The 24,670-nt window shown below is 40.1% G+C and overlaps 1 protein-coding gene across 3 annotated transcripts in view; it reads right to left on the bottom strand.

Moving 5' to 3' along the window:
• Window positions 1–24,670, bottom strand: part of LOC149190674 (S-adenosyl-L-methionine-dependent methyltransferases superfamily protein) — a 232,153-nt gene that overhangs the window by 23,780 nt on the left and 183,703 nt on the right. For all 3 annotated transcript variants that reach the window (XM_089412235.1, XM_089412234.1, XM_089412236.1), the window contains 3 exons: window positions 3,025–3,118; window positions 2,727–2,852; window positions 2,335–2,435 (listed from right to left, as the gene is read on the bottom strand). In XM_089412235.1, coding sequence (XP_089268361.1) covers window positions 2,335–2,435; window positions 2,727–2,852; window positions 3,025–3,118 — 321 coding nt within the window. The remainder of the gene's footprint in view (window positions 1–2,334; window positions 2,436–2,726; window positions 2,853–3,024; window positions 3,119–24,670) is intronic.

Below are 24,670 nucleotides of genomic sequence, written 5' to 3' on the forward strand. Positions count from 1 at the left end.
TTCATATCATATCAGATGTTGATGTCTTCAACTAATTCAAAAACATGCTAATGCAACCAGGCATATTTGTGTATCTTGCTCCCCTTGCATGCTGGAAAACATAAGTTAACTAAATCAAAGAAGAATCTCAAAACATGCATACCTTTTACTTCAATCAGTCATCTAGGCTTCTTCAAATTGCTCCCCATCTTGAAGATGAGACTTTATCATGCTACAACTATACCAACAAACTTCCAGGAAGTTTGCTACAAGTCTGAGAGAGTAGGAGACATCTGCAATATTGTCATGGTCCTTCTTCCACCAGTCGAAGAAATCTTCCCATGAAGTCATTCAATGGAGGATCCTTGAGTGACCTTCACCAACCAGTTGTTGCATGACTGCTGCAATGAATTCTTCAGTATGTTGTCGCCAATGACGACTTTTTCAACCAGGCATCCACATTCACACGGCGTTATTCTCCCCATGAATCTTACTTTATATCAAAGTGTCCAAGGATCCAACTTGATTACCAAGTTTTCCAGTTACAGGGTTCTTACAATTCCCTCCTCTCATCATGCTTGCCATACAATCTTCCTTTTTCTTTCTTCATGATGTACCTGCAACACTTATTGACAAGTACAACCAAGCAAAATATACAATAACAAAAGCATGATGTCAATTTTGACAATCTAGGGTTTCCATGGAATATTAGAGGATGGAATCCTAGGGTTTACAAATGTCAACCCTAGATCTAGGGACTTGATGTCATATACAACTTATCATCCTGAGTTATTCATATTTGTCGTATGCCCTAGATTGCACACAAACCCTAGAGACCAAGGGTAAGGGTTTCCATGAGGGAACAATTGAATTAGGGTTAGGGTTTCCATATAGCTAGGGCTTACCACAAACCATCTAGAGTCTAGACATCAGAAACAATGAAAACTACAAACCCTAGAACCATACAATCGACCAACCCAAAAATGTTTCATGTTAGACCCTTAATAAATGAAGCTACCATACATACCTTATGATAACATACATCTGTCATAGAGACTATTGTAAAGGCCTACCCTTCTGGATGCCATGATCTCCTTACTGTCTTCTTCAAGGTATACAACAACTCAATTCTTTGTTGCATCTACCATCTTCAATAGTCTCTTTCTTGAATATTTGTATATATCGAGGCTTAAGGCTTTGAATATTTGTATATATTTGAATAGTCTCTCTCTCACACATGTGAATATTAAGGCTTTTGCAGCATCAAGGAATGCCAAAATTGCAGGTCCAAGTTGTAGGATCATGTTGTTGGAAGAGTGAATATTCTGATTTGACTTCTTTGACCTTGAGAGACATCATCTTGCTCAAAGGAGGATCTCTAGAAGAACAGTCTTGTCCCTAAATTAGGGTTTTTGCAGCAGCTACAGGGTCGAAGTTGCAGGACAGAGTTGCAAGGTCGAAGTTGAAGCTGGAAGCTGGATTGAACCTTGTTGATCTGATCTAACAGAAGGAATTTCTTGGAGGGCTGACTTGGTACTTGGAGGAGGACTTGGTCTAGGGTTTGGGTCTTGGTTGTCTCATTTGAATCAGATTCTATAAGAAGAGAAGAGATTTTTTGGGTTTTTAGCCTTGGAGGGGTTTTGCCCTGGTTTGGAGCCTAATTTATGTGTACTTTTGACTTTACTATTTTGCTCTTGATAACTATTTGATGAAAAAGATACAATAAAGAAAGCACAAGAAGATAAATAACATTCACAAACAATTATTAAGGTTAAGGAAAATCTGAATTAATAGCTGCCATATTGCATTTTCCAACATCTCCTTGAATGGGCCAACTTGAATGGTTGGAGCCAACTTGACTTTTGGAGGCAAAATAAATTCAAATTTAATTTTCAATTCCCTCCTTTTTATTTTCGTTCAAGGGCTGACATGAATACCGACCACAGCTACCAAAATTCAACACTCACGTGCTTTATGGTCCAGTACGGTCCAAAGAGATGATGGGGGCTGTTCCGATAAATACCTATAAGCTGACTTCTCTCTGTTGAATCATTTTTCAAATCTCTTACTGAAACTTGATATGATCTCCCCCAAATTCAAAAACTCATGCCTATCAAAATTTTGGCACCTTTGAATATCACTGTGCTTGCCTACTCCCATAGTCAAGGAGACAATTCATAATGGTCTGGTCAGTACAACTGCAATAGCAACAAATTTTCTTGATTCTGCACAGCACTAATTGGATCATGTTGAGCAAAGCAAAGACATAAAATTCAGATGCGTTGTGAATGCCAATGCAATAACTATTTGGAATATGTAAGCACAAGAAACAGATACCATGGTAGATATACTTACAATGTCAGTGCCAATGATATAATCAAAAGGAGGATCCACAGCTGCTATATGTTGTTGATTTCCCCAGTCCAACTCTGCAACTTCTATAGAACCAAAAGACACTGGAAAAACAATATTGTAAGTCCAAAGAGTTCAGAAGATTGAACCTTTGAATGGTTAAAAGGATAGTGATCAAAAGAGACATAGAATACTGGGTTAACAACAGCAAGTGATCATCATGACAAAGTGGTAGACACACTAATAACATTGAACTTGCCAATATGAAACACCAAACAAGACAATGAATGCAGAAGCTTCTAAATACTTCGCCTCAAAACTCCATTTTCAACAGATCATGTATTGATATTTCAAGTGGGACAAGTGGTGAATTCCACACCAGTATAAACACATGCCTGAGTAAGGATTTTCGGCATTTGCCTGCTTGATTCTCATTGTATTTCGTTCTACGTTCCTCATCAGGAGTGGCAGCACTTCAGTCTGATCAGTAGCCAAAACATCACACCCTAGTAATGCCATGCCTAACCAAATCAGCAAGAAAAGAATCATTAACACTGACAATAATGCATATCACGATCTCTATATTTAGCAGAACCAAAATAAGAACCCTAGACAATCCAAAATCAATAATATAGGAACCATTAAGGAGATTTTTCCCACAAAAATGTTAATGTAGATTTCAACCAAACTTACCAAATCCTGCCAGGCCACAACCAGCACCCAATTCAATTACACGTTTTCCCTTCAGCTTTGGTGGACTAAACTGTCCTTTTCTGCAATTTTTCTCCTGTGTAAAAAAAAGCTAACCTGTTTAGAAAAGCTAATACATGCTAGTTAACCATCAGTAACAATGAGACAGCCCTTGCAATATATATTTCAATTTTCAATAGAGATATTTAAGAAAACAAATGCCTCCTGGAATCAGAAAGAATTCACAAACATACAAAACCCGCCTATATTATCTATTAGTTTACCAAAAGGTGGGAAGAAAAGATAAAACCATAGGGACTCATATTTGAAGAGTCCATAATGAAACTGCCTTCAATTGGACACAAACAGGGAAAAACCCCTTAACATGTATAAAAAACTGGGAGTAAAATGAGATCAAAGGAAATTGCATACTTAAAATGGAAAATTGGTGCATTTTGGCACAATTACTAAGCACTGGCATGCACGATACTTATTCCTAGAGTTTAGTTTGCACTGCCAAACTATCTAGGAAGCACAATCCTGAGAGATATCACCTTGTGCCACCTCTATGAGCAACAAATTGGTACCAGCCAACTAATATTACGTCAATGTTTTGAACAGGTCTCTTTCCATTCTGGTACATATTATTGAAACATAACAATGTAAGTTCATATTTTATCACTATAAGTCAATGTATCTAGAACAATGTTGCAAATATTGTTTCGGGGCAAGCGACAATGTCTGATGTGTGCAGTTACCACCTGAATATAGATGGTCAATTTTGCATTTCCATGGACCTTCTCTCATGAGCACAATATATCCTTGAAGTACTATGACAGTTACAAGTTGCAATGAGAAAACTTGGAGCCTATGCACCTTGTTCTTGTTCTATGCCTGAGCATCATCCCACTCAACATTTGGGGCAATATCAAAGGTGTGAAGGAGTAATGTTGGTTTGAAGGAGGAAGATGAACCTATGATAAGGAATAACAACCACTAATGGAAAATAAATTAGAAACCCGCCAGGACTAGAATGATTTAAAATAATTGGACAACCAAAAAAATACATATTTATTCAATTTTTTGATAAACAAATGTACATTCATGTGCATCCATATGATCTTTCCAAACTGAACGGGAAAAAAGGAAAGGAACATGGTGACTACTTCGACTTAAACACACTGAACGGAACACTGGGACTACAGAAACTTAGGGATAGGGTAGGGATTTGTCACTTGCGTAATGAAGACAAACCATTAGACACAAATATGCCTTCAAGTTTACTCATGTATATAGCAACTTGCAAGTAAGGGTGCATATAACCAAAATAGCATAGAGTGCAATCAGGCTCTAAAATGCCTCTAGACTCCAAAGCAACACCTATACTGGGATCATCATCATCAATAACATCCTTTGTCCCCTCTAGGCTCTAGCCTATGCCTTAATCTCAAACCTCTAGAAACATCATTCAACACCCTACAATTCTAATGAAACTCCATAATCCAAGCATTATAATAAGGTAGAAAAAGCTTAACATGCCTAAGTAGTGATTTTGCTCAAGCGAAGGGTACATTTTTACTAAGGTCGTGATAGGGGAGCTCAACCATCAGCACCACCAACATCAACATACATAAAGGGATTGGTGCTTGTTACCCCTCATTTTGCATGAGGCCTACAATAGTGAATTTTTCACTGCTTCTGTAAAGTTCATAATAAAGACATATTCCATAGGTTGATGGAACTTTGGATGTGTAATCACTCAAATTGTACACATGATTGCGACAACGCTCAGGGCAGGGGCTGTCTCCTAAATGCAGGCTAAGGGGAGTAGTCCCTATGGATGAGATGATGAACAACCTGTTGGAAACCAACAAGTCAAGGAGACAAAATTGAATGGCCTAGAAACCCGCCAGAACTAGAATGATTTAAAAAAATTGGACAACCAAAAAATACATATTTATTCAAATTTTTTATAAACAAATGTATATTCATGTGCATCCATATGAATACAAACCATTAGACACAAATAAGCCTTCAAGTTTACTCATGTATATAGCAACTCGCAAGGGTGCAAATAACCAAAATAGCATAGAGTGCACTCAGGGTCTAAAATGCCTCTAGAGTCCAAGGCAACACCTATACTGGGACCATCATCATCAATAACACCCTTTGTCCCCTCTAGGCTCTAGCCTATGCCTCAATCTCAAACCTCTAGGAACATCATTCAACACCCTACAATTTTGATGAAATTCCATACTCCAAGCATTCTAATAAGGTAGGAAAAGCTTAACATGCCTAAGTAGTGATTTTGCTCAAGCCAAGGGTACATTTTTACTAAGGTTGTGATAGGGGAGCTCAACCATCAACACCACCAACATCAACGTACATAAAGGGGTTGGTGCTTGTTACCCCTCATTTTGCATGAGGCCTACAATAGTGAATTTTTCACTGCTTCTGTAAAGTTCATAACAAAGACATTTCCATAGGTTGATGGAGCTTTGGATGTGTAGTCACTCAAATTGTACACATTATTGCGACAACACTCAGGACAAGGGCTGTCACTCTGATCCCTGCCCACTCCATTCTAGCCGTCTCCTAAATGCAGGCTAAGGGGGGTAGTCCCTATGGATGAGATGATGAACAACCTATTGGAAACCAACAAGTCAAGGAGACAACTAAATGGCCTAGCAACTTGGTTGAAATTAAGATGCAAGTGAGATTATTAAGCACAATTTGATTAGATTCTTCAAGAGATGAGAGACCAATGCCTTTAACTTAATTACTTGCACAAGATGGATTAATATTCCAGGTCACCGAACGAACAATTGTTGGGAGATGCAATTCTATCCTAGATGAAATGCAGGGCCTCAATCTATGTGAGATGAAAGCTCTTGGTAAATTTTAGTTAGATGCCAACTCTAGATGAATCCTTCTCCTCAATTCTTTTGAAGCTAATCTAAGTTGTAGAGAGAAGCCCAAAGGAAGGAGGCTATGGCCTCATTAACGATACCTCCCGTGGGGTTGTAACCACCTAGGTACCTCCCTTCCTACAAGAGATTGCCCGCAAGAGAACTGCAAGTTCACCTATGTTAACAGTGGATGAGGATCTAGAGTCCTCAAATTGTTTGAAGAAGGTGATCTTATCTTCTTACAACCAAGCTTATGCTTGGAGGTACATTTTTATAAATGCACTTTTAACTTATGATGCAAATGCAAGATGTGAGTGATAGCTTCAATGAGATTACTAAGTGAATTAAGCACTTCAACAAGACAAATTACTTAGATGCTTATAGTGATATTCAATATGAGAGCAATTAAATGAAGTACTTAAAGAGCAATTGAAGGACTATCTCAATGAAAACACAATTAGCAATACAACACAATTAGTAATTGCAATTACTTCAAAGGCTTATTAGATTCTTCTTGAGAGATAAATTTAGAGCACAAGAATGAGAGAAATATATTCCGATTAGAGATGATATTTACTTGTGCTATAAGACAATTAGATGCAAGACGTAATTTCTCTTAAACACAATTCACAACAAGCATAAGGAAGTATAGAGATTGCTAACAGTGATTTTCAAGAATGAGGTATGCAAGAGAGAAGAAACACTTATGAAATGCAATGCAACTAGAGTTTAATAATGCACAATAATATGCAATGATTAGAAATGCAACTGGATGAGAGAGAATGTTAGTAACCCAAACAAGGTTATCCTCAAGACAAGAGGAATCAATGCAATCTGTTATCCAATCTACTTTCAACTTATCCAATGCTACAACCACACAATGATTACTTCAAATATACCAAACCTTAGGAGATACAACTGCCACTTAGATCAACTCAATGTCAACAAGAGATCAGTGATAAATGAAAGAGCACAAGAGTTGGAACGAATGTCAAAGTTTAGAGACCAATTCTAATGCTAGATGCAAGGCAGAAATGTTGGCAATATTGGCATTGATGTCAAGTTAAGCTGATTGATTAATGTCGATGAATGTTATTGATGTCACTAAGCACATTGGTGATAATGTATGTTGAATGGAAAGTGCACATAAATGTTGAATGTTGAATATAAAAGGTTGAAAGTGATGTGAAGTGCAAAGGCTATGTTAATCAATGTGAAGGCTAAACTTTGAAACAAAAGCTTAAATACATATATTTCTTTGAACAGAAAATGTAGATAATACAAATCTGATTTGTCTCTTGTAATTATTACTGAATGAGCTGTTAGTTCAGCTCTATTTTATATTACAAATAATTTTCAGAACTGAAAGTGAAAAGACAAGCTTGTGAGCAGTTTTTGGAAGTCCAAGAGACTATGCTTCATCTCATATTCCTGCAAAGAATACAAACAACCAAGATGGCTTGCTTATAAAATACACAATGTGGAATGAAAAATGATCCTTTTTTTTTAGTGGAAGGAGTCTGCATCAAAGAGTTGATGAGTAGTAGCAAAAGAGAAAAAGAGTGAAAAGAAGAAACAGTTCAACAAAATTGTATATGAGGTAACCAGCGTTTGTGACTTGATGTTGTGATTGAGAAATTTATGTTCTTTTCTATGTTGCAGCTTGAAAAAGAACAGGTTGTATCCTGTTGAGGTAGGAGCCTCTTGTGGGTTGTAGCCTGCAGAAAAATTGTGGGAGTTGGAGCTTCCTTTGAGGTAGGAGCTCCTTGTAGGTTGGAGCCTACAAAAATCTGATGTAATAAGGAGTAACAGCATGTCTTCACATCACTTTCAACCTAAAATTTGTGGTTTTCTCCCTTCGGGGTTTCCACTTATATCTGGTGTCTTCATGTGTTTATTCTTGAATGTTGCGTGAATGTTTTGAATTCTTGATAAGTAAATCTGCAAATTTCTCTCTTTGACACCTGCAAAAGGAATTAAATGATGATTGTGCACAAAAATAAACCATTAGTTGCATAAGAAGAAAATTAACTTGACCAAAAATAAAAATTTTAAATTACTAATTCACCCCCCAGCCCCCCCTCTCAGTGATTTCGCAATCATAAATATCAAGAAATGCTAATGTAATGCCACTAAAGAGTGATATCAAACCTCTAAAAACTTATATCATACCTTTGAAACAATCCAAATCAATGACAAATCTTCTAATTATTTTATGTCACTTATTGATGCTTTTTGGGCTTAAGATGTCACTAACAACAAAAGTTATATTGTTGTAGCTACAGAAGTATATATCCTTCAATTAAATGATGTGACCAACCCTCAAATCATTCACAGGATGTAAGTAGCCACACCCAAGAAGGCAATTTAAATGCTAAAACACAATTTCCCACTTCAAGGATGCCACTGCAAGAAGACCTTCGATCTCTGCAATTTTCATATCAGACCTCTGAAATAAAATATCAGTCCTTTAGTAACCAAAATCATGTTGAAGGATCCAGGGAAGTTAGTATTAGATAGATTCATCTATACTTGATAACAATTTGTGAAATGTTTTTACTATTTATCTTATCTTGATCTTCTTTGTATTATGAGTGTGTGTGTTTACTTCATCAAACTGCTACCAAAACAAAGAGACAAGAACACAAGAAGTTGGCATTCTGCCAAGGCCAAAACATCTCCCTCTTGGAGAGGAAAACCCGCACATAATTCTTCTTATAGAGATTCTAATTGACGAACACCAAGACCATTATACATGACCCTCTATGCCACTCCAAGACCAAGACACCAATCCTCTTCCTTTGTTACTACTGAGATCATCATCATTGTTGCACCATCACCGAGGTCTTCATCAACGAGATCTTCATAATGTGATATGTATAGGAGAGCTACATGTAGATCCACCGATATCATGACAGTCTCATCATAACTATACCTTCACTGAGATCATAGCCTTTGTGACTATGTCTCCATCAAGAACGAGATCATGACTGTGATAGGATCATGACTGCACCTTAATGTATGTCAAGATAAGTGAATCATTGTGAGATCCTTCTATCATACTTATGCCGAGACTGTGTATGCTACTGTGGGATCCCTGAGATCTTTGTCATCACTAGTTATGCCGAGATTTTGTGACTGCGTTTTCTTCCTATACTAAGGCCTTCATGATACTGTCTCTTATCATTCTACCTGTGCTGAGACTGTAACCATTTCAGTGGCACCGATCCGAAATTACAGTGAGGTTGTCCATCCGAACTCTGATCCTTACTGTTATATAAAGAAACTTAGTCTTGTACCCATCCGAGATCACAGAGGAATGCAAGTTCCTGCACCTCCGAAGTTGCAGAGATATCCGAAATTATCTGACTGTAATTCTAAACTTTACACGCCTATTTATAGTGGTTTGACCCTGTATTTGATCTGACATGACCAAGTGAACTGTTGTGTCATTTATATGAGCCAACATGTCATCTTTTAGTTGTTTAATTCATTTTTGCAAGCCGACATGATGTTCTCTTCATCGTTTTGCTTGTAGTCTTCTTTGTTGAAGAATGGTGCTTGTCTTGGAGGGCTTCTTGACACTAGGTTGACCCATGTACATTACATAAATGCTCATAAAGAGCTCTTTAACATAATCTTGACTCTTTGACTTTCCTAGACCTATGGAATGAGCAAGAAACTCATTCATATAATTTTATAAAAATAATATTTCTTTTTCTTGACAAGTACAAAGATCAAAATTACATTGAAAAATACTGAACCTAGTTACACTTTTCTTCAACACTCCCTCTTAACTAGGGAGGTATTTACAATGGTACTTGGTTATTCTCAATCTGAAGAATTTCTCATAAGAAGAATCAGATTGGTAATCCCATCTGTATAGCATCATATCAATCAGCGTTGTCATAGTGCAAGGCCTTGACTAACAGCGCCATCCCTCCACAAGACCATGAGCTACAGTGTTGGCGAGACCAATGATTTATAGACACCATCAGCATTGTCTCTCAAGGTGCATACCTACTCGGGTGTTCACTGAGTATGACCTTCTAGGACTATTCTTATCTTGGGTTCCAGTCCTCAAAGAATATTGATCCTCTTGCCTACTCTTATCTTGGATGCCCTACACATCCTCAAAGAGTATCGGATGCTAGATGATTACCCAATCCTCCCATTCTTTCTTCCCAAGTGAAGACAAGAATGTTGTGTCTATCATGTGTCTACATTTCCATTCATGGCCTTCATCTAGACTTACAGTTGTTAATCCTAATCTAATGCATGACACATGACATGGAAAAACACAATTGTCACTCCTTTGTAATCAGGGGTGATCTTAATTCAAACTCCCTCTTGATCAGGGACCTGTCAGAGCTCCCTCTTAGCTAGGGACTCTTCTATATATCAACAACTTTTTCTTTGTGGGTCCTTCAGCTGCTTGATCAACTTCTCTCCTTGATGTCATGAAATTTAGTTGAGCTTCTTCCTTGTAGGGCAACAACCATCGATCACTTTCCTTCTTATTCCATCATGTCATTCCTTTCTTCATGGAAAGTGGCCTTCTTGGTACATATCTGGAACCTTCTTCATATGGCTACTTCTTCCTCATCATGTTTCTTTCAAGAATTTCCATCCACCACATGAATGCTAGTTGTACTTGTACTTACAACTCTTGTGTCAATATCCCTGCATGAACTCATCCAGATATTATTCAAGAAATCAAAACATAACATTAAATCAAACTGTAACTTTTGAGATGGATCTTCATCATGACATCTTCCTGTAGGTATCAACATCTTGCATACATGTTGACACATCTCCCAAAGATATCTATTGTCAAGGGTCTTCATCTTTTTCAGACTTTCATCAGAGTCTTCATATATTTCCAGGAGATTTCCTAGTCAAATCTTCTTGGTCTTTTGGATGTTGATCGCCTTCATCATGGTTGCATATCTCACGATCTCTTCCTTCCTCACACATTCCATTTCCAGGAGCTTTCAATCAGAGTTTCTTAGTCAACTACCTCATACTTCATATGAGGACATATTATGTTGATTTCATCTAGTGTGACTTATGCCTTCCTGCATTCTTTCAAAGGAGAAGATCCTTTTTCTCTTGATCACACTTCTCAAGATAGAATTAATGATCCATGTTACCTACAACCATATGACATGACATTATAATATTAAATACAAGCATACATACCTCATTTTACCTTTAGTTCATCTAGGCTTCTTCCAACAGCTTCCTTGTTTGAAAAGATCTTCAATCCCTTGATCTGCTTCATGTCATCACACCATCATCCCATGAATTCCATAAGTTGGAGTTCCTGATGAAACACTTGCTTCCTCTCTAGATTAGTGAACCCTCTGATGAGGATTCCATCAGAGAACCTTGACAATCTTGCATATCCTCATCTGGCAGATGTTTCCTTTTTGCCTTGATGTATGATGAGCCTTGTCCTGGATGACATTTGTCTTTCCTTCAATGTTCAATGAGATTCCCAAGAGCTATATCCTTCATGTTTGATTGCCATGGATTTTGTCCATTTTGTCCTTCATGATTCCCATGGTGATGTCACGAGCTCTTGCTTCTAATGCTTCCATGATGCCATGATGCATCTTATTATCATAATCACAAGATCTAGGAGCTTATGATAGGACCTTTTGTGAGGGATACTATCTTACTCATAGGAGAGATTTGTTACTCCCTCTTTCCTTGGCCCTTTTCTTCAGCTTCCTCCATCTTTCAGTGATATGAGCTTCCAAAATCTTTCTATAGCATTGAATCTTAACTATACTTATTTTGTCTTGCTTGAGGACCAACCTTGCCTTCCTTTTCTGCACATGGTTGAGTTCTTTTAACCTTCAACATTTTTGCCATCAACTTGTCCTTCTCTATCTTGCATAGAGACTACAAGTTGCTGAATGAGGTAACCTTCTTGTTCATGGATATTTGTTACCTTGCCAGTGCATCAATGATGGTTGTCTTCATTCCTAGATCTTATATATAAGACCTTGTGAAGATATCCTACATCCTTTGATGCCTTTTTACTTTCATGTAGATCAGATTTCATTTGACCTTCTTTATTGCACCTTAAGAGAATGAGTTTATCATCTACATCACTTTGATGTCTCCAATTTTGCTATGTGAGGGAATCTTTCATAAATATCCCTTTTCATAAATTCAAAGGAGACCTTTTGATGACTTCAGCTACTTAGTGGACTATGTCTATTCTCCTTCTTCATGCAAGGAATCTTGATAACCCATCCAATTCATAGATGTCCTTGCAATCATGAAGTCATTTAACCAAACTTGAATATAGAATGAAAGGATACTTACTTGTCATGTGAAGATGAAATCTTCACCTTGATGCTTTCTTGAATGATCTCCTTCAATGAGATTCTTGCTTGAGTTGCCTGGTACAATAGAGTTCCAGAACCTTTCTTGAGACTTCCTTGCATTGTTCAGCACCAAGCACTACTACCTTTTATGATATGTTGAGATTATTTGATTCCTTGACTGTGAGGGTATGGAATCGAAATCAAGAATTTTGAGAGCACTGTCATGATGTCCACCCGAGATGTGGCATTGTGTTCTCCTTCTGAAGTGATATTGTTGTAATGTATGTTGTGACTGTATATCTTTGTAACCTTGTTGCAATGCTCCTTGCTGGAGTAGAACCTTGCTTGAGTTGACTTAGCATGAGCAAAGATCTTTGTGGCCTTCCTTTGACTTCTGCACCTTGGCTCTGAAACCATGTTGAAGAATCTAGGGCAGTTAGCATTAGATAGATTCTTCTATACTTGATAACAATTTGTGAAAAACTTAACATTGTTGCAATGCTCCTTGCTGGAGTAGAACCTTGCTTGAGTTGACTAGCATGAGCAAAGATCTTTGTGGCCTTCGAGCATTGTTCAATACCAATCATTGAAACTGCTTAAGTCATTAAGATTGTTGTGGTATGACATGGGTTGTAATGACACCCAAATTTTGAGGCTAGCACCGAGACTGTGAAAGGTACTATGTTTTCCTTTTATTGTAGTGTAGATTAGGACTGCTTCTTGGATTTTCGACCTTCTCCAAGATGATAATCTTTGACTTTGAGTTATCTTGCTTTGTAGTCATATTGATAAGGTTCTTGGTGACCTTTTTGATGATGACTGTGGAGAAAAGGTTCTTTGCTAATGTAGACTGCTTGTTGTAGACTTGATCCTTTATTCTTGACAAAACCCTTAACCTTACTTTGATGCCCTTCTTGAGGACTGATCCTTGTATCTCTCTTTTGCTTGCCTTCCTTTGACTTTTGCACCTTAGCTCTGAAACCATGTTGAAAAATCTAGGGCAGTTACCATTAGATAGATTCTTCTATACTTGATAACAATTTGTGAAATGCTTTTACTATTTATCTTATCTTGATCTTCTTTGTATTATAAGTATGTGTGTTTACTTCATCAAACTGCTACCAAAACAAAGAGACAAGAACACAAGAAGTTGGCATTCTGCCAGGGCCAAAACCTCTCCCTCTTGGAGAGGAAAACCCGCACATAATTCTTCTTATAGAGATTCTAATTGACGAACACCAAGACCATTATACTTGACCCTCTATGCCACTCCAAGACCAAGACACCAATCCTCTTCCTTTGTTACTACTGAGATCATCATCATTGATGCACCATCACCGAGGTCTTCATCAACGGGATCTTCATAATGTGATGTGTATAGGAGAGCTGCATGTAGATCCACCGATATCATGACAGTCTCATCATAACTGTACCTTCACTGAGATCATAGCCTTTGTGACTATGTCTCCATCAAGAATGAGATCATGACTGTGATAGGATCATGACTGCACCTTAATGTATGTCGAGATAAGTGAATCACTGTGAGATCCTTCTATCATACTTATGCCGAGACTGTGTATGCTACTGTGGGATCCCTGAGATCCTTGTCATCACTGGTTATGCCGAGATTTTGTGACTGCGTTTTCTTCCTATACCGAGGCCTTCATGATACTGTCTAGCATGCTGAGGCAAACCCTTATCAATCTACCTATGCCCACACTGTAACCATTTCAGTGGCACCCATCCGAGATCACAGTGAGGTTGTCCATACGAAGTCTGATCCTTACTGTTATACGAAGAAACTCAGTGTTGTACCCATTCGAGATCACAGAGGAATGCGAGTTCCTACACCTCCAAAGTTGCAGAGATATCCAAAATTATCTGACTGTAATTCTAAACTTTACACACCTATTTATAGTGGTTTGACCCTATATTTGAGCCGACATGACCAAGTGAACTGTTGTGTCATTTATATGAGCCGACATGTCATCTTTTAATTGTTTAATTCATTTTTGCAGGCCGACATGATGTTCTCTTCATCATTTTGCTTGTAGTCTTCTTTGTTGAAGAATGATGCTCGTCTTGGAGGGCTTCTTGACACTAGGTTGACCCACGTACATTACATAAATGCTCATAAAGAGCTCTTTAACATAATCTTGGCTCTTTGACTTTCCTAGACCTATGGAATAGTATGTCCAAGGTACATCTTTCAAAGGGTAGGTGGCATGTGATAAAGAGATGAATGGAGTAGGGAATGAAAAGGGGCAGCCTTGGCGCCACATGTTGAAGTATTAGTGTAGCTAATAAAAGGGAAGCCCACACTTGGGTATATAATGTATAGGAGGGAGCAATCGTGGTACATAGATGCCCCGACCTTGATTTTTCCACTCTTCTTTATGTCTTTTTCCTTTTATGATTTTTCTTTGATTAACTACTCGGGGCTCAAGGGATAAGAGCATGTTGTGTAAGGTATAGCAGTGGATACCCCTTTTAGGGTAAGGTGGTTCATTGCCCACTAGGGGTTGGGGCAATAATGGGTTCTTGATTGATAAAGGAGGCTCATCTAGGGCCTGTAGGAACCAGGGTGATGGCCATGATGATGGGGTAGAGCTCATGTACTGACTTTTGCTCACGTGCTAAATGTGTTTGTCCCGGCCATCTTTTGCATTTTGTGGTACATCTTCCTATTGAATGTGGCCAATTATGCTTTTACTTTTCTTTTCAGCTGCATCAACCTTTGGGGCATCATTCTAGGCCCAACCCAAGGTGTGCGCAAGGGGGAGGGAAACACTATCCCTATGTGGACCTAGTGGAAGAATGTGGACCCAAGTGGGAGAAATGATGAATGGGGCTATAATGAGTGGAAAGGGAGTGATATATGTGGATGAGAGAGTGGGACCACACAACCAAAATCAAGGTTTCCCATGTAGTACCATCCCTAAAGCCCAAAGGTCAGTAAAAGAGATCACTCGGGACAAGGGTTTAAGGTTAACATCCAAAAGAGGTTTAGGGGGCAAAAGCATAGACCTAGCCCACTCTTTCCGCTAAATCCCCCCATTAATCCATGTCGAGAAGTATCCATGATAAGCAAACTACAATATTCAATTACCAAATGACAAGGCATACCTTTAGGTTTGGAAGGCCCACTTTCAAACATACGATCATAACAGATGGGTGAGCGACCACCTGGCTGGCTCATGTGGCGGAGAAATGGCACAACGAGCTAATTAGTGGTTGCATGGGGCTGTCAGCTGAGGACCATCTTGGAGAAAAAATTTCTCCTAGGGATATCACCCACAAAATTGTGGGTAATAGGTCCAATGACCAAGGCAAAAACCTACAATGGGAAAACCCAACCAGATTCTTCTTCTATTAGAAAGCAATTGTTCAGCAGCGATACAGAATACAATGAGAGAAAGAAGAAGTTCACCCAAATCTAAAGAAGATCTCTTATAAGAGTAGTTGATGCATACATTGAATCACTTTAGCTCACCAAGATTTGCTCTATGCAAGACATGGAAGTCGATCTTTAGAACAGATTATTACCTATAGAAGAAAATCATGTTAAGGAGTTGGAAACCATGGAAGTAACTCATGAGAAAGAGATGAGTTCCATCCAAGAAAATCATGACAAAGTAATAAAGGATATGGAAGTCGGTCAAATCTCCCTTCAGAACAAGTTGTTGGCCATGGAACAAACCAATTACAATTAATAAACACCATGGAATTAGATCATGCTAAGGAAATAAGTGCCATGGAGGACAGGTTACAGAACATGATAATAACCATGGAGGTTGATCGCATGCAGCAAATGAAAATTATGGAATCAAAGCACGTCGAAGAAATGGCTGCCATGAAGACAGAACAAATAATTCTTCAAAGTAAACTGCAAATGATTTAAAAATCACAGGTTCGAGAATTCCTGCTCAGACCAGAGGATCTAGGGGGCAAGCATAAGGAGCTTTTAACGAATCACAAGCCTCTCGTCCACTAAAGCAATTTCCATCTCATTACGAGGAGGTCACTTGTCCCATTGAAAGGGGGTTAGTTGGCAATGGCATAGTTGGAAAAGACACTCAAAAAAATCAGGATATTGAGGTCAATCACGGTACTTGTGGGGTATATGTGTCACCTTTGACAAAATATATCCAGAATAAAATCGAGCATGCCTTAGATACTTCAAATTTTCATCCAAGCATCAAGGCAGAAAATTTACACTGACCGCATCATCAGCATCATAGCCTACCGGAAGAAAAAGTAAAAAACAAAAGAGAAGAAGGAAGAGGTTTGATGCATCTGATGGTCGAGAACAGCTCGATGTTTGGATAAGTCGAAGTCCTAGCATCTTCATAATTCAGCATGGCACATCAGAAAGCAACCCATGGATCTACTTGAAAGTCTGCAAATGCTCAGTATGCACTTCGTTGATGACATCTGATGCCATAGGGCATCCTTTGTCTTGTATTTCTAACCCTACACTCTTAGATAGGATTTCATTTATGTCATTAGCTTTCTTTTCACGCATTTATGTTTATGTCTTTACATTTCATATGTTAGAATAGGATTACTATTCCAGCAAGATGTTTTATGTATAAATGATGATTTTGATTTTGAGTGGATATCTATTTGATGTACTTTTGTTTTCTTGGATGCAGGATTCTGGATTCTCACATTCCTTCAATGAAGCAACGTGTCCCCATATGGAGCCAGATGTTGACCACACTTTGTCAACAATCCAAGAATAAAGAGTACAAAGAAGTGGAGAAAATTTTCCGAAGATCAAAGTCATCAGTTGCCATCATTCATCATTGTAAACCCAATTTCTGCAAAGTTTATTATAAATGATGCTTGTATGACCAGTTAATTATGTAACAACACCTAGGTAAGCCTCGAATTTGGCAAAGCATTTCATCCTAGGAAGTTTTTTAACCTCCCCGAATTGTGTGTGTTTGTAAACACGCATAATCAGCATAGTTTTTCTTCTAGCTATAACCCCAAAGCTAGGGTGGAATTCGTGTTGAAGAATGTAACTAGTGTCGGTCTTCATAATTGTATTTGTCAAAAAACAAATATTATTAACGAAAATGACTTCTTAAAGCATGGGTTTCATGCTTGGGTCAATGATTTCTAGGTCAAAGCCTCCATTGAAGGCTTCTAGGTTTTGTCTTGAGTCAATAGAGTCATTGTCATTTTTATTAGACCCTTCTTGGGCTTTTGTATCATGTAAAAAGAATTATTTTTTAGTGAAAAGGTCATTTATCACCTCCACACCAAGTCGGCGATGCCCTCATGAAGTCAGCCTGGATTAGCACTATTCAACCCAATAGAAAGGCTATATAAAGAAGCAACTCGACCTATTTGAAGCACTCACTCATCAAGTTCGATCTACAAGAGAAAGAAGCAGAAAAGAAGAGCGAAGTAGCTAGAGAAGGAAGGAAGAAGTTGGGAAGACCTAAATCGAGTTCTTGGGCAATCTATCTCTCACGTGTGAAGTTTCTAGGTTGTAGCTGGGGGCGAAATTCTGAATCTACTACAAGTATGAAATTATGTTGTTTGGGGGCAAAAATCTATAGCTGGGGACCGAAATTCTAGATTGAAGTTGCAGCTAGGAAGCTGACACCTGGAGACTTTGGCAAGGGTCCTCTACAAGGAAGAAGGGCTAACTTGGTGATTGGAGAAGGTCTTTGTCTAGGCCTAAAGGGTCTTGGATTGTCTCATCTTGATTTGAATCTACTAGTGGAAGAGTTGGACTAGGTTTTCCCTTGGAGGGGTTTTGCCCTGGCCGAGTGCCTACATCTTGTATCTCTTGTTCTTGTGATCTTCATATAAATTTTATTTGGTAATTGCTTGATGAGAGATAAACTAATAAAGAAGTAAAAGAAGCCAACATAAATCACAAGTAATTATCAAGAAAGAGGAATCAAACTCTAAGTATTGATTTCTCAACATGGTATCAGAGTTAAGTTGAAAAAAGGGTTAGTTGAAGATCACTTTATTGGTTATCATTTGAAGAAAAGAAAAGCAATCTTGGAAGGAAAGGTTACTCCCTCTATGGCAAGTTATTTGAAGATGGGATTCAATATCATGAAAATTGCAAGAAGATGGATTGGAAGGATCTTCTACAATCTATCTAGGAGAGTCAAGAGTGAAGGATTCTTGGTTGCACTTACAAGTACACTTGATGATGACAATGCATGGATCATTGATAGTGGAGCCTCAAGACATATGACGGGAGAAAGTGGACAACTTCATACTCTATCAAGAGAACCATCATCACATGTAGTAGAGTTAGGAGACAACAACAACTATGCAATCAAGGGCCTTGGATCTACATCATTGAAGCTGGAAAGTGGAGCAAAGCTACACCTCAACAACATCCTTTATGTCCCAGGTTTGAAAAAGAATTTACTTTCCATTTCTTGTTTAGAAGATAAAGGAGATAGGGTTGCTTTTGTAGATGGAAAAGTTTTGGTTTGGGGAAAGGATTCAAGTATTGAAAAAGCAAAAGTTATTGGAGTTCGTGAAGGAAGACTATATAGAGTTATAACACCATCTCCTCAAGCCCTAGTTCACATGGAGATCAATCCTATTGAACTTTGGTGTAGAAGATATGGACATATTCATTACAAGATAATCCCCTCTCTTATTGAAATGGTAAAGGGCATCCCCAACATCAAGGAAGATCATGAAGGAGTATACAAGGGATGTGCTTTGGGAAAGAATACTAGGAAACCTTTCACAAGCAGTGATACAAAGTCTTTCATGTTTGTTCTCAAATGTATTAGTCACGGGGTGCAGCTAATCAATTTTGGCATCATTTTTGGCTTAGGAGGAGGACCCCACACGCAAAACTTAGGAACTATAGGCAATTCGACTTTATTTCTGGCAGCTAGTGGAATGTGGGGGCCACCCACATGAATAATTCGAATTGGCCAAGGGATATGTTGGAGGGAAATCGAACTAGTGGAAGGAGGGGCCCGCAAGAGGCTAAGGGGGGCCAAAGTGATAAAAGAGGAAGGAGCTCTCACTTTGCAGGATTCCAATCATTTGACAAACAAACTTACATTTGTATGCTCTGCTGCTTAGCGAGTCTACCGGCTGTTTAACCATGCGTCTTCCGCAAGGAGGATTCAACCTCTACTTCGAGGGACTATCCGTGCCCGCCCTAGGGAGGCAGTTCCAGTATCGATTTACAATTCACCCGGCCACGCAAAGGAGACTGCGTGTTTTCTGGGCAGCCAAAAATACGCAAAAGAGGATTAAGACAGCCAGGAGGTCCCTAGCTTGTTGGGGGTTCCAGGAGCAAGAAAGGTAGAGGGTTGAGGACATTTTCTCAGATTTTTGCAGCCAGCCAGTCAGTAGTTACAGCAATACGCCTTTCTAGGCAGAGGGACTGCGCGGTGGCCTCCGGCAACAATTTCGTGGGGCTTAGGAGAGCAGCAATCCGGGCCAAGGATCATCCAGGGAGCAAGGAATCAGCTATCACAGGTGAAAGCAGCATTTGAGGGGCGTTTCCAGGTGGATTTGTAGGTTGTTTCCTGCAAATCGAATTTGGAGCATCTTCGTTCAGTCTTTTGGATCAAATTTTGATGAGCCTATAAGTAGGATTATTGAAGCAATTTTGAAGACTTTTATAGCAGTCTCTTGGAGCAAGCTTGAAGAGTTTTTGAAGATATCACCTGAGCCTTCTTGAAGACCTTTTGAGCACCCCTTTTGGACACATTCTTGAAGTTTTCTAGAGCAACCATTGAGGACTCTTGAAGGAAGTTGGAGCAAACTTGAAGACGATTGTGGACAAAACTTGGTGACTTGTTGAAGCAAACTTGAAGGCATCCTTGTGTAGCAAACTTTGAAGGATTTGGTGCAGACCTTAGAATAGAGAAGCCCACGTCATAAATCCAAGCCGCACGAAGGGGTCATCATGGAGCTAGGGCACGATATCATCATGCAAAGCAATGTACCATCCTCTCTAGAGGGGTCCCATGTCATCATCAACATCAAATCTCCTAAAAAACAGGGGAAGGTCCATCAAATAGGTGCAATGCCAGCGCGAGGGCATCCTACTAGCACTAGGGACCATCATCTCTCAAGGCAACATCCTCACTCCAAAGGGCAATGTTCGAGGTCCTAGCAGGATAGAAGAGTGTCATCAACTATGTTGAGGCATCCCAAGGTCAACACTCTTCAATAAGTGGTGAACATTCTAGGTCAAAGTGCACAATGGAGTCATCAAGTGGGGTTGGGTGTCCTCTCTAAAGTGCTATAGAAGCATCATACAATCCCTCAATGGATGGCAGCTATACCTAGGAGTAAAGATCTAGGAACAAACTCAAAAAATCAAGTGACATCAATATCGCAGGTGCACAAACCATAAGAGTATCAGAGTGGGCCATATTTAATGTTGCAAGCATCAAAGTATTTTATACAAGCATCATCTTCAAATGTCTTTCTAATTTATAACCTGTAAACAAGTTATCTTGTTTAGGTATGGGAGGGTCATTATGAGGCCCTACTAGGTGCTTCTAACCCTAAGGAGAGGAACAATTCCTATGCAAAACCATTAGTCAATAGGTGTGTTGACGGTGTTGGACCTGCCAACATGTCAAGGGGATCTCCCCAATAAGAAGTCCCAATTAGACCTCAGACCGTTTGGTGTAGGAGTCCCAACAGTGGGTCGTAAGGTAATGCCTTGACCACGATGTCGCACAGAGGCAAGTAAGATAACTCTGTTAGTAGCAAGGGTGTGACTGATGCAGTGAGTCAAGGAAGGTGTATGAGAGGTTCTAACACTTCGAAGGGAGAAGAAGGTGAAGGTGAGTTCCAGGTTGAAGGGGATCAGTCCCAACTCGGTTAGAAACACACAACACAAAAGGACATGCACAGCTTCCGGCAGAGCAGTCCACTCAAATGCGGCAGTCACATCATACAAGGTAAGATAACACATACAACATTCATGGATCAATCTGAGACGAGTGCGACGGTTGTTATAGCAAGGTTCATGTGAAAGGTCTGTCTGATGTCCGCCAAAACAGTCAACACGAACGGTGACAGCATTAACAACATATACAACACATTAACAACAAGATTCATATAATTGCATGTGAATCAATTCATACACAAGTACGTAAGTTAAATAACATATATCATTAAGGCAACCAGAGCAATCCAACTACAATAACAACATATGCATGAAAATGTGTTGGCTCTTATTATATAAAGAAGTGTAAGTCTCAATCATACAATACATCCATGTAAACCTGCTAGCCCCAACAGTGGAACGTTACAGCCACATCTGCCTGCTCCTCCAAAGAGATGTACTAGCTTCGTGCAGTGGAGAAGCCAAGGCGCATTACAATACTGTCCAAGCCTTCTTCAAGATAGTCTTAGTAGAAGCTTGGCTGACCAAAAGCCCTTCCAATGAGTTATGAGGGACTATTTATAGCAAAGGGTGGGATGACCCTTGACATTCCCCTTTGTGACAGTTCAACTACCCTCATGACTCTTCACCTACTCTATGACTGTTACATCCAACCATTGACACTTGACTTACACTTGACATGACTCAACATTACAATGCACACGTACTCATGTGAGACAATATCGCTTGAGCAAGCCTGCAAGACATCACTAACACTCGGTCCGTTGTGATGAGACCAACTCTTTGACATGCTTGTGATGGTGAAGGTGGTGAGCTGATGCCAAGCTTGGTCGTCCATGATGGTGTGCATGCACCTCATGGTGACATCTTGCTGAAGCAAACTCTTGCCTCCATTGCAACCGGTGCATTGGTTCGGACCCTTCATCCAACTCGTCTGTTAACATGCACATGGTCTTCTTGCGTACGGTTGAGCCGGCAACACACTGACGCATAGTGTTCGTGCTGATCTTCAAGTGTGTGTTGGTGGTCATGCGCATGAACTTGCTGAAGTACATGTTCAGCCCCAGTTGGACTTGCTTCTTGTCTTTGCCTTGGTGAGTGTGTTGAATGGGTTGGATTGCATGTGTGCGCTCAACGACATGCATGTTGTTGAATCCCTTGCATGCGATCAACAACACTGCTCACCATGTCTGCTTTGTGTCAACTGATGGGATGGATCCTTAACTTGTACGGGCGCAGTTTCATCCGTGAGAGCATGCTGCGGCCACTGTTGTTCTTGTTCCTATTCCTGTTGTAACTCATTTGTCTGTCTGTGCAGCTTCATGTTCTTCCTCAGATACTGCTTCAGCACATGCAACTCCTTCTTTGTTCCATCTTCTGCCTTCACGCGATCTTCATGTCGCATTGTCACTTTATAGCCGGAGTCTCCAAAGTTGCTTTCATCATCAATGGACTTGCTTGAACTTGCAACCTTGTTCCACCTCCTAGTTGTCAACAACCCTCCTCTTGCATCCATTGCATTTGGTATGCTGTTTTCAGCTATTGTTCATGATGTTGCTCATTGTGATGTTGTTGTTGTCATATCTTGATGTCCTTGTCTATGAACAACTTGATGTCTTCGTGGGTAGGCAAGTACATGGACCCTTGATCGACTGCATCCCCAAGTGTGCTCTAAACGGTGTCTTCGTCTCTACTCTCCTGGAAACCATTGTACCTGTACTGCTAAGAGGCAAATGAACACCTGGGATACCTAGAGACATGGAAACACTCATGACAAGCAATCTGTCAGCCGAAAACCAAAATGAACATGAGAACTCACTTGCAACATACCTAGGTGCATGATCATGAAGGTTGCGCAATTTCGACCGGAAGGTCGGGAGACCGACTACCAAGACTGCACAAGGCACAGCCTGGGCTAATGGGAGACTGGCTGACTGCTGGAACTGCGCAATGCATAGTCCAGACTGGCTGCTTATTGTTGGGATTGCACAATGAACAATTCCAGTTGGGAAGGACTGTTGGCCTAGGGACAGATTTGCGCAATTTCTTAGGCCAAGCAGCCACTGTCCTCCAGAAATGCGCAAAACAGTCCTGGAGGCCAGTGTTGGGTAGGAATGCGTAAATCTGGAGAGGAAGGTGAGCCTTCCTTCCCCAGATTGCGCAATGCAGCCTTGGTGAAGGCAGAATCTGGGCCAAGGTTGGCCCGACTCGCCAACGGGCAACTGAAAGCAAGTAAGACAGTAAATGCATGGCGACACTAAGTGATAGCAGAAGTGATTGACAGTGCATGCAAAACATGAATAAAAGATTCAGCAAACAGATCAACATGCATGTGGGTGAGGCAGTTCGCCAGTTGGGCGAATGTCCGTGAAAAACAGTTTCATGCATGTGACAACAGTGAGATAGCAACGAAAACTGAAACAGAGCTAGGACAAGCTAGTATATATGTAAACGACAGCAAGCGTTCAAAGACAGTACTCCCACAAGCGAAAACACAAAAAGCGATAGAAATGCGGCACAAGGCATGGGAAGCGGGCTTACCCCAAAACAGCTCAGCTAAATGTGCCAACTACTCCTAGATGTGATGTGGGATGTCAGAGATGCAAGGTTCATGTGAGGAATGAGATCTGCAGCATCTGGTTGATGAGTTTTGATAACATCGAGGTTGTGACGCGCATGCCACGAATCTAGGGGAAGCAACACTTGGTGGGAGGTTTCGAAACTGCTCCTTGCATGTAACCTCCAATTGCTAAACATAGATCCCTGAAACAAGGGATGCCTTTGCATGCTGCCTTGGGAGAAGCAGCCCATGCATGCAAGTCTGTTTCGCTCAGTCCCGGAGGGAACTAGTCAACTCAGCTGCACATGCAAGGCACTGCTCGATCGCAGGAGAAAAATGCGCATTTCTGGCTGGGCGCTGGGTTGGCTGCCCAGGAGATTTGCGCAATTTCTGGGCAAAGCAGCTGATTGTTGCCCAGATTTGCACGAATGTTGGGCCAGACAGCCTGCTGCTGGGAAAATTTGCGCAAATCCTTTTGGGAGGGTTCATTGGTAGGATTGCGCAATTCTAGAGCCCAGCAGGCTGTCAGAGAGGATTGCGCAATTTTTGGAGGGAAGGTTGGTTGCCCTCCAGAAATGCGCAATTTTCAAGGGGAAGTTGCTCAGCCTGCAGCTGGACCAAGTCCGGGTGAGCAGCCTATGAGGGGAATAGATCAACTGTAATCGACAGGCTGCCTTTGTACGAGAAAAACACTGAAGCTTAAGTACTTGACGAAGCAAGACAAAGCGTTGTGTAAGGTTGGCAGGGAGGCCCCAAAACAGGCTAAGACAAAATTTTGGAGGGTGGTTGTAGCCGCTACAACACTTGGCGACACACTGGTAGAACTCCAGCTCTCTACATAGACCTTGTTCGTGAAAAGCATGTCTAACACCTTCGGAAGTATTGTTCAGTTCTTATCTCATCTTGGTTTCACACCGACTTGATTGTAAGACGTAGCATCTACCAAGCCCTTCATCGATTG

This window comes from Pinus tabuliformis, chromosome 3_1 (genome assembly GCF_031772625.1).
Source record: "Pinus tabuliformis cultivar Carrire ecotype Pingquan chromosome 3_1, CPIR1, whole genome shotgun sequence".
Classification (NCBI taxonomy): domain Eukaryota; kingdom Viridiplantae; phylum Streptophyta; class Pinopsida; order Pinales; family Pinaceae; genus Pinus; species Pinus tabuliformis.